General features: G+C 48.5%; 1 protein-coding gene across 3 annotated transcripts in view; it reads left to right on the top strand.

The window, feature by feature from the left end:
• SPTBN2 (spectrin beta, non-erythrocytic 2) overlaps positions 1-14,974 on the top strand; it is a 100,099-nt gene extending 85,125 nt beyond the window's left edge. For all 3 annotated transcript variants that reach the window (XM_061606662.1, XM_061606664.1, XM_061606663.1), the window contains 5 exons: positions 1,145-1,220; positions 7,310-7,548; positions 8,849-9,022; positions 9,841-9,883; positions 11,208-14,974. In XM_061606662.1, coding sequence (XP_061462646.1) covers positions 1,145-1,220; positions 7,310-7,548; positions 8,849-9,022; positions 9,841-9,883; positions 11,208-11,441 — 766 coding nt within the window. In that variant the 3' untranslated portion in view covers positions 11,442-14,974. The remainder of the gene's footprint in view (positions 1-1,144; positions 1,221-7,309; positions 7,549-8,848; positions 9,023-9,840; positions 9,884-11,207) is intronic.

Here is a 14,974-nt window from a genome sequence, read left to right as displayed (position 1 = left end):
ATGATGGCTGAGGCTGATGGGAGTTGTAGTCCAACGTTGGTTACCCCTGGCTAACGACAGAGCCCAGGGCCATCTCCTTAGAGCCTCTTGGCCCTGCTTCACTTTTTCCTGGTTCCTCTCTGTTTTTCTGGTGTCTCTTGAGTGAGCCAGCAGTGAGGAAAGAACAGTGACCTCCACACATCCTGTTGTCTTTCTCTGGGCAGGGGTGCGGCTGGGCCCTGAGGGAGTGTGGCAAGTGAATGGGCAATGGCAATGTAGGAGGAGAGAGGCGCTCAGAGAGGAGGGGGCCCCTAGGAGCATCTTACCCCAGCCCCCAACCCACCACCAAACCTGGAACAGACACTTACTTGTCGTTGAGTCAGTTTACTGATTTAGCGTGTCTCAAGGGTGACCCAAATATTTTTGCATGGGAGAGATGGCTATGTTTGAAAGCAATTATGCTAATTATTAACTTGCCAGTTTAAAAAGAAATACACTCCCCCCAAAAAAAATTCCAATCCAGCTGTTTACCCATGAGTAGAGATACTGTACTCCCCCTCCAAAATAAAAACCCTAAATCAAAGTAGGGTAGTATCATGTTCCAGGTTTTCACAATCATTTTGGAGATGGGAGACCTTGCTTGAGAATTCCCTGCCCATCCCAAACTGGTCTTAAGAATTTAAGAATTAAGAGGGAAAGTGTGTGCGCGTATTGTGAGAATTGCTTCTGCAGGAGCTGGTGAGAGAGAAGAAAGGGGTTGAAAGGAAGGGTAGATTACCTGATAATTTCATGGAAAGATAAATTGGTGGGGGAGGGGGGAGGGAGAGATCTATTTATTTAACTACTTTTCGTCAAGAGATTCTAGGTCAGCATCCAAAATGTTGAATAAAATTCACACAATATAAAAGGACGATGACAATATGGTAGAGCAGGCATCAGCAATGAAAGGCTGTCAGACTGTTGTGCCTTAGAGACACCACCACCTGCCTCTCCCTAAAAAAGACTAGCCTTTGCAAAATGTCAGTGGCAAGCCACGGTGGTGTAGCTACAGGAGGGGACTCCTTGCAACGTGGGAAAGAGATGCCGTTGCAGAGAGTTGAGGGTCTGTAGAACCAGGTCTGCTTTAACGTCAGCATGGACTCACACCCCCTTCTGTCTTTCCCAGGAGCCCCGGAGAGCAAGGTTTGTCACTGGAGCTGCCATCTCTGAATGGTATTGATCCTGATTCTGAGTCTCCCCAGGTGAGGCATGAGCTCTGAGGAGGGATGAGGAGTGACTGGGGGGTGGGGACAATTGGGAAACACAGAGCTGATTGGTTGGCTAGCAAGGCCTGAGGTAGGACCCTGAACCATAGAGTGGCAAGGGATGCCTAGTCAACCCTAAATTTAAACAAATTCCACTTGGTCAACCCAAGAGAAAGGCCTGCATTCAGGCACAGCTGTAAACCATCCAACAACCTTGCTCTAGTTTTGGAAGTTGCCACTGACTCGGAGGAAGGAGAAAGAGAAGACAAGGATCTCCTAACTCTTATCAGTGTGGTGTAGTGGTTAGAGTGTCAGACTAGGTGTTGGGAGAAACAGGTGCAAAGCCAAGAAGCTTAACAGGCGAATTGAGCCAGTCATCATTGTTTAATCTAACCTACTTCATAGGGTTGTTGTGAAGATAAAATATGGGGCGGGGGGAGAGAAGTATAATGTATTACCACTTAAAGGCCAAAACAGCTTCTAAGTGGTTTACAAAATTAAATCAATTATAAAACATAATTGAAATACCAAAAGACAATTAAAATATTAAAACTTCTTTAATTAAAATATACAATAAAACAAACCAGTTAAAAACATGACAACAAAGCCAATTAAAACAAAAATAATAAAACTGGAAATTCAAGTGCAGGGGAACGGTTGTCTAAACAGATCCATCTTCAGGAGCAAGTGGATTGCCAATACAAATGGAGCCTCTCGTATTTCAGCAGGGACGTATTTATTTTATTTAGTTGCATTTCTAAACCGCCCTATAGCTAGCAGCTCCCAGGGCGGTGTACAACATGATAAAACCACAATATTTAAAATACAGCGTGTATTGCGCAGTCAATATAAACATTATATAAACAAAGTGAAAGAAAACTAAAAAAATAAGATTAAAAGCTTAAATACTTTAAAATGCCTGGGTGTAGAGGTGGGTTTTTACCTGGCGCCGAAAAGATGACAGAGAAGGCGCCAGGCGTATCTCATCTGGGAGGGCATTCCATAATTCGGGGGCCACCACCGAAAAGGCCCTAGATCTTGTTACTGTTCTCCGGGCCTCTGTATGGGTTGGGACCCGGAGAAGGGCCTTAGACGTCGAGCGGAGTGAACGGGTAGGAACATAGCGGGAGAGGCGTTCCATCAGATATTGCGGTCCAGTGCCGTTAAGGGCTTTATAGGTAAGGACCAACACTTTGAATCTGGCCCGGAAACATATTGGAAGCCAGTGCAGTTGGGCCAGAATAGGTGTTATGTGGTCGAATTTCTTCGTCCCAGTAAGAACTCTGGCCGCAGCATTCTGCACTAGCTGAAGTTTCCGAATCGTTTTCAAAGGTAACCCTACGTAGAGAGCATTACAGTAATCCAATCTAGAGGTTACCAGAGCGTGAATAACTGAGGCTAGGTTCTCCCTGTCCAGATAGGGTCGTAGTTGGGCTACCAGCCGAAGCTGGTAGAACGCATTTCGTGCCACCGAGGCTACCTGGGCCTCAAGTGACAGAAGCGGATCTAATAAGATCCCCAAACTACGGACCTGTTCCTTTAGGGGGAGTGTAACCCCATCTAGGACAGGTCTGACATCAACCATCTGAGCAGAGGGCCCCCCAACTAGCAGCATCTCAGTCTTGTCAGGATTGAGCTTCAGTTTGTTTGCTCTCATCCAGTCCATTATCGCGGCCAGGCAGCGGTTCAGTACAGCAACAGCCTCACCTGAAGAAGATGAAAAGGAGAAATAGAGCTGCGTATCATCAGCATATTGCTGGAAACGCACTCCATAACTCCTGATGACCTCACCCAGCAGCTTCATATAGATATTAAAAAGCATGGGGGACAGAACTGAGCCCTGCGGGACCCCATACTGGAGCACCCAGGGACTCGAGTAGTGTTCCCCAAGCATCACCTTCTGGAGACGATTCTCAAGATAGGAGCACAGCCACCGCCAAGCAGTGCCTCCAACTCCTAACTCCGCGAGTCGCCCCAGAAGGATACCATGGTCGATGGTATCAAAAGCCGCCGAGAGATCAAGGAGAACCAACAGAGTTACACTCCCTCTGTCTTTCTCCCGACAGAGGTCATCATACAGGGCGACCAAGGCTGTTTCTGTACCAAACCCCGGCCGAAAGCCGGATTGAAATGGATCCAGATAATCAGTTTCATCCAAGAGGGCCTGGAGTTGGCGAGTGACCACGCACTCTAGAACCTTGCCCAGAAATGGAACATTTGCTACCGGCCTATAGTTGTTAAAGTTATCAGGGTCCAAGGAGGGCTTTTTTAGGAGCGGTCTCACTATCGCCTGTTTCAGGCAAGGTGGGACCACTCCCTCTCGTAATGAGGCATTAATCACCTCCTTGGCCCAGCCGGCCGTTCCATTTCTGCTAGCTTTTATTAGCCACGAGGGGCAAGGGTCCAGAGCGGAAGTAGTCGCCCGTATCTGTCCAAGCACCTTGTCCACATCCTCGAGCTGTACCAACTGAAACTCATCCAATAAAACAGGACAAGACTGTGTTCTGGACACCTCATTAGATTCAACTGTTACAATATTGGAGTCAAGGTCCCAACGGATGTTTATGATCTTGTCTTGGAAGTGCCTCGCAAACTCATTACAGCGGGCCATTGATGGTAATATTGCGTCCGGAGAACCAGAGTGTAAAAGTCTCCGGACAACCTTATAAAGTTCTGCTGGGCGGTTACAAGATGACTGAATGGAGGTAGCGAAGTATTGCTTCTTCGCCATCCTCACCGCCTTCACATAGCGTTTCGTGGAGGCCTTCACAAGTGCATAATTACAGCCGTCGGGAGTTCGTCTCCATTTACCCTCCAACCGTCTCCTTTCTTGCTTCATCACTCTTAGCTCCTCGGTAAACCAAGGGGCCAGTTGAGCTCTGCAATGGAGAGGGCGCACCGGGGCGATTGTGTCAACTGCCCGGGTCATTTCCGTATTCCACAGAGTGACCAGGGTTTCGACAGGATCGTCAGTTTTATCAGCCGGGAAATCCCCTAGAGCCCTCTGAAATCCTTCAGGATTCATTAGTCTCTGGGGACGGACCATCTTAATTGGTCCTCCACCCTTGCAGAGGGGAGAAGACGATGTGAGTCTAAATCTCAAGATGCGATGATCTGTCCATGACAAAGGAATAGATGTAAGATTCCTCACTCCCAGATCACCTTCCCCCATTCCAGTGGCAAAAATCAAGTCTAGAGTATGTCCTGACACATGCGTCGGGCCAGCAACAAATTGAGACAGCCCCATGGCTGTCATGGAGGTCATGAAGTCCTGAGCCGCTCCAGAGGCGGCCTCGGCATGAATGTTGAGATCCCCCAATACCAAAAGTTTGGGAGATCGCAACACCAAGTCCGAGACCACCTCTGTCAGCTCAGTTAGGGAAGCTGTTGGGCAGCAGGGTGGACGGTACACCAACAGTATTCCCAGTCTGTCTCGCTGGCCCAACGTAATGTGCAGACACTCCAGGCCATTAGCCACTTGGATGGGGTGCCTAACAAGAGAGATGGAACTTCTATAGACCACAGCAATTCCCCCTCCCCGACTCTCGGATCTACCCAGATGCTGAACCGAATACCCAGGTGGGCACAACTGGGAGAGATTAATACCTCCCAGATCGCTCACCCAGGTTTCGGTAATGCATGCCAGATCGGCCGCCTCATCCACGATTAAATCATAGATGAGGGAGGTTTTATTATTTACCGATCTGGCATTAAAGAGCAGCAACTGGAGATCCGAGAGTTGGCTGGTAGAACTACCAGCAATCCTGTGGATGTGAGGAGGACCGGAACACGGCACAGCCACCAGTTGTCTGGGCCGAGTTCCCCTTAACTGGCGTGTCCTCCTCACAGCGCCATACCTCCCATTACCCGTCACTGCGCTGATTGGGGCCCCCTCTGGTCCTCTCTCCCAACACCCTATCCTGTCCCCCAGGCACATAATAAAAATAAAATAAATAAAAAAACTCATACTCCATACACAATCACACACTCATTCATACAACCATTCATACACCCAAATTGCACAGCAACAACAGCAGGGTCCCAATAGCCACAAATCGCAACAGTGGCAGCTGTAACGTCAGGGGCTCAGAAGCGATGAAGCGGCAGCAGCAGCACAGGCAGGCAGATGGCTCTCCCTCCCTGGGCAGCGATGGTCCTCTTCCCCTTGCAGGCAGTGGGTCTCCCAAGCCCCCTCAGCCAGCCGGCTTATATATCCCCTCCAAAGAAGGGACAGATGGAACAGTATCAGCCACAGCTGGCTGAGTACCTGGGGCCTGGTCCTGCAAGGTGCCACGTATGCTGCCTTGGCCTTTGTGGAGGAAAGGCGGGATATAAATGTACTAAATAAATACCAATAAATTAGCCAGTTCCTCCCGTGCTTCCCTGTAGTCTTACCGCCTGCCCCCTGCAAAAGCACCTATGTGATGCAGGTGCTTCTTCCTTCAAATCCCTCCTCAAAATCCAGCTTTCTGAGAAGTCTTTGGCTTCACTCTTCCCCAGGTATCACCAAACTTAAATATTGATGTCAACCTTGTAAATTAGCCCCCAAAAGTTAATAGCTGGCCAGAACTTTTTACTCACCTGTTTTTTTACTCATGGGCGAATGGATGGAGCAACAGGCCACTCCTTTGTCAGCCCCTCTTATAGGCAAGAAGCAGGCGAGTAAAATGTATATATTTTTTGCATACGAAAGAAGCAGCAGGCTGGCAGTGGAAGAAGAGGAGGAAGAGTCATGGAACACTCTGTCTTTCCTCCACTAGCCTGCTCAGTTTCCATGTTGAGTGCCCTGGTTCATTCAGCAGACAAGCACGGGAGAGCAGCCGTGATTGGTTGTTGCCATCCGTGACCCTTACCGCCAGCCTGCTTGGTTTCTTTGCTGGATGCACAGGAAGTTGCTTTGCCTCCTGCACGTCAGGCACAGAAGTGCAATAGGCTGGCAGAAGAGGGATGGATGGAATTCCTTGTCTTCACCTGCGTGGCATTCCTGGTCACCTCTGGCAACCAGGAAGTAAATAAGAGCCTGCTGGATCAGGCCAATCCAGAGGCCTCTTCCGGTGAGCCCACAAGCAAGACCTGAGCACAACAGCACTCTCCCCTCCTGAGGTTTCCAGCAGTAGTTTACTGTAGTACTGCATGATACAAGGCTGATTTACTTATTTTTATGTTTTTTTAAAAAAAAATAAACTATACTTTTTGTGAATGGGTGGTATAAATGCAGAGCATGGAAAAGTTACTTTTTAAAACTACAACTCCCATCAGCCCCAGCCAGCATGGCCACTGGATTGGGCTGATGGGAATTGTAGTTCAAAAAAAGTAACTTTTCCAAGCTCTGTATAAATGTATATTAATAATAAAAATGTGTTGCATTCATATCCCACCTGCCTTCCATTCAGGAACTCATGTAATCTGTGCGGCTGCATTTGCTCATTCCCTTTGCGTCTAACTACTCTTCCTCAGTTGTTTTCTCCCACTGTCAACATTTAGATTCTAAGCTCCTTGGGGTAGAGACTTGTCTTGTATTTATTTAGCTTACGTTGCTCTGCAAAGTACCATATACCGTGACAGTGTAATAGAAACAGATGAGGGGGGAAATGACATCCTTTCGGACTCCCTGTCCTTTCCTCCTGTGGACCACAACTGAATAGGATAATAGCCACGTTCAGAAGATCAAACCTCCGCTTAATTAGACAAGATATGAATGAACTTTATCCAAAAAGGGAAACGAATGGAATGGACACAAATAAAATGAAAATGGAACAAATGGAAGTTAATGGCTTCCAAACAAGCTAGGATCCAGAAACCAATTTAAAACTGCGGCTTCATATTCTGACTTAACCATAGTTTCCCATTTCGAATGCAGTGTCAAGCTATGGCTAACTGGCTTCCTGGCTTGATCCCCTGCTTGTGCAAAGGAAGAAGTGCAGTGGCTGTATTCTGAACTTTGCTCAGATCTCTCTTGAAGAGTGGTCAGTAGCAGAGATGCAACAAGCAAAAAAAGTATTTGAGAACCTCCTAACTCCTAACCCTTTGGGAGGAAGGGTGGGATATAAATTTAACACATAGTAATAAGCCCCATCCTTTTGCAGATTTCGGAGACCTCAGGTACGGTCAATGGGTCACGGATGGATTCCTTGTCCAAGGGGAAGGAGCCCAGCCCAACCCCATCGCCCAAGCTCCGTTCCAAACTGCCTCCCCTCAGCATTGATCCCATCCAGTCAGCCACACTGCCCCCACGCATGCCAGACCCCTCGGCCTCAGAACAGATAGAAGGAATGTTGTGTCGGAAGCAGGAGATGGAGTCGCACGGCAAAAAGGCAGCTAACAGGTGACCTCTGCATGTGTGTAAATGGGTGTGTGTGTGTGTCGGAGGACGATTTTACTTGTGGGCTCATGAGAAGGGTCTCCAAAGCTGGAGAAAATATCTATCTATCTGGGGAAAGGGCATAGCTCGGTGGCAGAGCATCTGCTTTGCTTGCAGAAGGTCGCAGGCTCAATCGCCAGTAGCACCTCCGGGTGGGGCTGGGAGAGATTCCCTGCCTGAAACCTGGAGAGCTGCTGCCAGTCAGTGTAGACGATACTGAGCTAGATGCATCAATGACTCAGTATAAAGCAGCTTCCTATCTAATCACTGCCAGTGTAGAACACTACCATTTCACTACTTTATTTATTTATTTTGACAATTTATGTATCACTTAACACCTTAGTCTCTCAGTGGTGTACAGTGAGGTCAAAAAAGGTACAATAAAGATATGAAACCTATCAAATTAGAAAACGTACTTAAAAGGCCTGCTGAAATAAAATAAATATCTTTGCATCCAATGAAGTACCACAATTAACGTTGACAAGTGACAACACTCAAATCAGTATCCGTTACTACCCCATGCATATCTTCAACATGCATTTTAAAAATTCAATATTTCTACTGAAATATTTTCACAATAATGATGGTTCCTTCACCAGCTCATTCCAACATTCAACTTAGGTTTTGATCTTCCTGGTCACATTCCTTCCCTTTCAGAATCTAAGCAAGTGTGCCAATTTTATTTTTGTAAAAAAAGGATTTATTTTTGAGCCAGTAACCAATATTTTGCTCCTAATCCCCACCCATTCTCTTATGTCTTCAATTCATGCAAAAATCATTAACTATTTACCAACTCCTGGTAACTGGAATGCACCAGATCTGAAATACTCTCTGAAAGGGACCGTGGAAGATTCTCCTCCTCCTATAAAAATGTAGATTTAAAAAATTTTAAATTCAATTTTTAAAGGCAGAAATCCTTGGGAGTAAGCCCCATTGAACTCAGTGGGGCTTACTTTTGAGTAGATATGCATAGGATTGCTCTGTTAATGTACAGTATGTTGCAGATTTGACTAGGATAAGTAAAGGGCAATTTTTTTATAAGTTGCCCTGGTAACTTCATTGAAGGGTGGGGTATAAACCTCTAAAATAAAAATTAGCAAAACACACATCCAGGAATGAATTTTACATATCCATTTGGACTTCAACAGACACATCTTTGGCTGCTTCAGGGTGGGGGGAGGCAGTGCAGCTTTGAGTTGCTAGGGAAAGAAAGGGATCCTTGGGACATGCTCACACAGCTCCCCTTCTTAACCCACCTTGCCAGGTCCTGGCAGAACATCTACTGCATTGTACGGAAAGGCACCCTGGGCTTCTACAAGGACAACAAGAGCGCCGGCCATGGCATCCCTTACCACGGGGAAGCGCCCGTCAGCTTGCAAGAGGCACAATGCAGCGTTGCTCTGGACTACAAGAAGCGCAAGCATGTCTTTAAGCTTGGGTAAGTCAGCAGGGCCCTTTGGCCAGGCAGTGTTGACCACGATTTCTAATTTAGGTTCTCCTGGTTTCTGAATGCACCACTGAACACTACCCATTCCAGGCAGGTCCCATGCCAGCTTAACTGCCATGGCTCAAAGCTCTGGCAGTCATGGGAGCTGTGGCCCTGGGAATCTTTGGAACTGTAGCAAATTGGGGTGCAGATCTCAACAGAATTTCCAGCACTCATCACCATACAGAAGTACCATTATAACACTACAGTCCTATGCATGAGGTCAGTGTAGGGTTGCCAGGTTCCTGGCCTGAGACTGATCCTTTATCTTTAGGAGAAGAGAAAGTCAGCCAAGTGCAGGTGTTCTTGCAAGACTCTAATGGGAAAAACCACAAGGTGGAATTCTCCTTTCCCCCTGCACAACTTTTAAAAATACAGAAGACCTCTTGAAGGCTGGGCCTGGCAACCAAGAGCTCTTCTGTATCTTTAAAAGTTGTGCAGGGGGAAGGGAGAATTCCACCTTGTGGTTTTTCCCATTACAGCGTTGCAAGAACACCTGCACTTGGCCGACTTTCTCATCTCCTAAAGATACAGGATCAGTTTCGAGCCAAGAACCTGGCAACCCTAGTTCAGTGGGCCTTCCTTTCAGGTAAGCATGTCAAGAATTGCAGCCTAAAGTTTGTGTTTTGCACAAAGTAATGTGCCTGTTTTTTAAGCCATGTCGTTATGACACCTCGCTCCTGTTAGTGGAGGGACTCGGGTTTGGAGATGATCTGCATACAGGCACCAGAGGTGATTCTTAATTTTCTTTCCTCTCTCTCTCCTTGCAGGTTAACAGACGGCAAAGAATATTTATTCCAGGCCAAGGATGAGGTGAGTAGTTTTCTAGTTTTGCAAATCCTATTTCTAGAGGACAGACCGCTCTAAGGCCTCCAACCCCCTACTCTACCCCCAAAGCACATTGGGGCACTCATTTCAGCTCAGATATTGTCTCCTCCACTAGCATTGGGAACTGCGGAATTTGGGAGCTGCTGAGTCATGGCGGGGATTGAACTTGGGATGTTCTGAAAGTCTGTAGGGAAATGCGGGTTGCATCCACAACATAACATTTCAGGCACATGGCTTCCCTCCAAGAAGCCTAGGAACTGTAGTTTGTAAAGGGTGCTGGGAGTGGTGGCTCTGCTATGAGTAAATTATAGTTCCCAGGATTCTTTAGGGGAAGCAATGTGCTTTAAATGTGTGTTGAATGTGCTTTAAATCTGTGGTGTGGATGTGATCATGGTTGTGTGACTCCTACTTCTGAAAAAGCCACACCCTTTGACCTAGGAGCCCCTCCCTCCAATCTCAGGATTGGGGCAGGCTCCAAACACGTATGGCCCTCTCCCCATGCTCAGAAGTACTCTTTTTAACTCATGCCTGGAAATATATGGAAAATCATTCCCTCCATTTCCAGTGTTCAGAGACAAGTGCTGTTGGTTATTTGCAGCTAAAACAGTGCCATCCACGTACACGAAGGGAGAGGTTCCCATTGGGGCATCTGTCTGGCCACTGTGAGGACAGGATGTTGGACTAGATGGGCCATTGGCCTGTTCCAGCAGGCCACTTTTGATGTATTAGCATTAGCAGGCTTGCAGAGGGGGACCCCAAGGTTTTTAGGAGTGTCATAAATGTAGGGGGGGGAGCCCTATGGCAGTCCAGTGAGGATTAAGCTTGCCCTGTGGCCATAGAACGCTGACAGGAAACCTGGGGGAGTGCGTGGAAGGGAGCATCCTGGAAGAGTGGGGCCAGTTGGCTAGGACACTAAACAGGGGCACTCAACTCTGCAACATTTAGTTGCATTTAGTCCACTTGTAATTTCTAAAACAGGGGTAGCCAACATGGTTGCCCTCCAGATGTTTTGAACGCTGGCTACCTCTGGGGCAAAATGAAAGGTTGTGAGCTCCTAGCTGCCATCAGCACAGCCAATGGCCAGGGACGGTGGGAGTTGTAGGCTAAAACATCTGGAGGGCACCTCTGGTGTAAAAATAAAGGAGCCAGAGCTGGTCTGTCAATGCCCTTAAGACCCACCGTCACCACCTCTCCTTAGGGGAGTAAGAGTATCATTTTTCAGGGGCATGTTGGCTGGGGGGTGGAGGAAGCACTCTGCGCATGCTCAGAGGGACTGTCCTTTCATGCTTGTTCTCCTCCTTCTCCCCAGGCCGAGATGAGCAGCTGGATGCGAGTCATCAGTGCCGCCACTGCCCGTGCCCCAACGCCGCAAGGCCCTGCAGAGGAGCCGCTGCCGCTGATCAGCAAAGGAATGACGCGGGCCTTGAGCCTGCCTCCCGTGTCCCCCAACAGTGCCCCAGAAGGGACCGTCACTCTGCGTAGCAAAGAGACCAAGGAGAAGGACCGCGAGAAACGCTTTAGCTTTTTCAAGAAGAACAAATAGGGGCCACGCCCCGAGGAGGAGGGATGGGGTGGGGGCTGCAGCTGCCGAATCTGTACAGAACTGAACATCAGCACGGGCATGGCGGGGCGCTTTGGAGTGGGGGGAGGGAGGGAGGGAGGGGCTGGGGCAAAACACCGCTGATGGAGACCACGGTTGTTCTTTTTCAGTACCGCAGATTGCATGAAGCATCTCCAAACTTTACGAGGAATGCCTCTCCTCCTGCCTCCCCCACCCTCCCGCAAAAGAAACAGAAAAAAAAAAGCCATGCTGCTCTGCCTCTATCAACACACATCTGCAAGAGGTCCTGGCAGAGATGCTGCATTTGGGAGGAGCCGCCTTGAAGCGGGGATTGCCGAACGCTGGGCTTGATGGAGAGGGGTGGGAACAGAGCTTGGAAAAGTTACTTTTTTGAACTACAACTCCCATCAGCCCCAGCCAGCATGGCCACTGGAGTGTGCTGATGGGAGTTGTAGTTCAAAAAAAGTAACTTTTCCAAGCTCTGGGTGGGAGGCTGTGTGCATCTGGGTCACCAAATTGTGGGTGCTGGGCCCCCTTCATTTTACTTTGATACGAGCCGAGAGGTGCTGACCTTTTGGGGCTGCAGTGGCATGGGCTCTGCGGAAAGGCCTTCTGTTTCCAGGTGTCATCAGAACTCTGTCAGGTGTGGAACGGACTGTTTGGGGTTTTGTGGAGAATTTTCTCTTAGGACTGCATCCCTAGCCAGGAAATACTTTGTCCACCTGTTAGCACCCCACGCACATTTTTTATCCCTCCGATCCCTGGTGTGGTCCAAGACCCATCAGTTTTGCAGCCCATCCTGAAATGGGCCCTGTCACCGACTGGAAGAAACAAGATCTGTTTGGGGGCACAACATTAGCCAGCGGTTTTGAGGAACAGCCTCTTTTCCTAATTTGCCATGCTGAAACTATGGTAGGAAAAGGTAAAGGGACCCTTAAATGAAACCCACAAGCCTCGCTCTCTGTTCCTCCCAAATTTTAGGTAAAACATCACCCCAGTAGCCTTCTAAAAAGAGTTGCTAAGGGACCTTGTCAGGGGGTCAGGTCCCTTGTAATTCAAGTACGAATAGACCCATGACTTACAACAGGGGTAGGTAGAAGGTAGATTGGAATCTACTTGTAGATCTCTGGCTGTTTTATGGTAAACCAGCTAAGAGTTTTGACTCCTGATGGTCTAACAATAGCCACAACTTATCTCCCTCTGAATTAGATGGAAGGGTCTTTTTTAGGGGTGGGGGAGGGTGAACCAAGAGTGGTTGTATCTGTGAAAGGACTCGTGAGCTTCATGCTGGTACTGATCACTGTTTCCTGGAGTCAGCGTGTGCTCAGAGGGGCACACCCTCTACCTTATTTTTTTGCGTATGTCTGCCTACGCCATTTTGGCCGAGCCATTTTTTACTTTGCATCTGGTTCTGTTTAGTGGACCTCAGGGTTGTGGTGAAAAAAATGAAAGTTGATCCCTCAAACCTGCAGTTCACCCATTCTTGGCTTGGAAGACGGATTATGATGGAAGAATGAATGGAGACATTGTGGGTAGGCAAGTGGGGGGGAGTGCAAGCCCATCTCCCACCCATCTCTTTTGTCTCTGGACCGACCTCCTGCCATGGTTCTTGCAACCGTGCATGTTTCCAGAGTGGAAACACAGCTAGGAGATAACAAGGTTACAGGAGAGGGTCAAAAGTATTTTATAAGATATGGGTTTAGCAGCGTTCAGGCTACCAAGGGCCGGTTTCAGGTTAATGGGGTGGGGGTGGGGCTGGCAAGGTGCCCAGGCTTATGTGGCATTTGGTTCTTGCAAACTATCTGCCACTTTTATTTTCCCACAATGCTCTGGAGCAATGCTGCATCCTGGGGCATTGTGGGAATTTTTTTAAATGTTGGGCAGCTTCCCAGCAGCTGTCACCAGATAAACCTATAGGTTGGGGTCCTGAACCAGATGTCTGCCCCAGTGGGGCCAAGGCAGGCTTTGGTGCTGGTGGGCAGCTTTGCTTGAGGATGATGATGCCAGCCATGCAGCCGCCGCTCCTCCACTTTAGTTCCTTGCCCCTCACACACACACACAACGCATGTGTGCTTTTCTGGCTAGGGCTGATGGGAGTTGTAGTCCCAAACGTCGAGGGTACCAGGCTGGAGAACGTTGCGTTAGAGCTATGGAGCAGGGCTGTGTCCTAACACATCTGCTGCTGGCATGTTTATTTGTGGCTCTGGAGTCTCCAAGAGACCACATGCGCATGCACATTTTTGTCTGCCTTTGAATTCCTGAGGCGCAAAAATGTTTAATGGGGTGGGAATTATGATGATGGGTAAGACCCCCCAAAAGTCTCATCTGGTCTAGCATGTGGAAAACTCACAAGCACCACCTGATAGAAAAGAAGGCACCTTCGCCCCCTTGCTATGTCCCAGCATCTAGTACACCAGCCTTCCCCAACCTGACACACTGCAGATATTTTGGACTACAACTCCCATCAGCCAACATGTCTGTGCTGCTTGGGGTTAATGGGAGTTAATAGTCCAAAACATCTGGAGGCTTCATGTGTGGTGCATGGAAGTATCCTGGCTCTGAACAGGGACAATCCTTTCTCCACTTCCACGGCTCATAGCAGCTGCTAGACCTGCCTGCTGGCCACAGAAGCCAGGTCCAATCAGCCATTCTGTGGCACGGAGTCGCACAGTTCCCTGACCTAAAGGAGAGCCTTAGAAATCAAAAGGGAGCAAATGCATTGTATTTTGGGCAGTGGTTGTGTTCTTCTATTAGGTTGTTGGGGTTTTTTTTTTTGCAAAGCCTTTTCTTTTAAGGAAAACAATGCAGGAAAGTTTGCACCTGAAGGCCATATTGGAAGGAGCTGGTGTTTTCAGGGCTGGAATGTGTGTGTCTCGGGTATTGCAACAATTGCATAGTTTTGCCTGGTTGCAGGAACTGAGGTTGTTCTTTTGGGTCTGCCAGGGCTCACCGTCCATCAGCTGCTCACTGGCTTGCCTGGTCTCCGCAGGCGTGGAATTCCGCTGCCGCTGATCTTCACGTCTCACCCAACTGTGTCCTTGTTCCATTCCCTTTTTTCTAGCTCTGGTTTTTGACCTGTGCGTGCCTTCCTTTTCATAATCATATGCTGCCCTGCCAACCGGTCAGCCACACTTCCATCCCCACCACTGCCATGTGAAGACGGTGCCTCTCCTTCACCCTCCGTCATAAAGGATGCAGAGGCAGCCATGGGGCCGGCTCCATGACCAGGTGCACACAAGACCCTGAAGACCTGTCGCCTGCTGCTCACCGCCCGACAGCAGGGAGTCCTGACATTGGATTGCAGGAGGCAACTCAGGAAGGGGGTTCTGTTTCCAAGGGAGGGGGCCTCTTTTAAAAGCAAGGCACTCTGTGCCCTCCCAGCACCCCCGGCAAGGGCCCCTGCTCCCCAGCAAGCGTCACGGTGGTGTTTCTGTGCTTGTGGGAGATCGTTATTCACGTGTTTGCAGTGGCATCTATTCCCATCTTTTTGGACAAATAAAAAATCTGTGTAGAGA

This window comes from Rhineura floridana, chromosome 22, assembly GCF_030035675.1.
Source record: "Rhineura floridana isolate rRhiFlo1 chromosome 22, rRhiFlo1.hap2, whole genome shotgun sequence".
In the NCBI taxonomy this organism is placed as follows: Eukaryota; Metazoa; Chordata; class Lepidosauria; order Squamata; family Rhineuridae; genus Rhineura; species Rhineura floridana.
The sequence above is the reverse complement of the archived record's forward strand: the minus strand, read 5'-3'. Positions and strand labels throughout refer to the sequence as shown.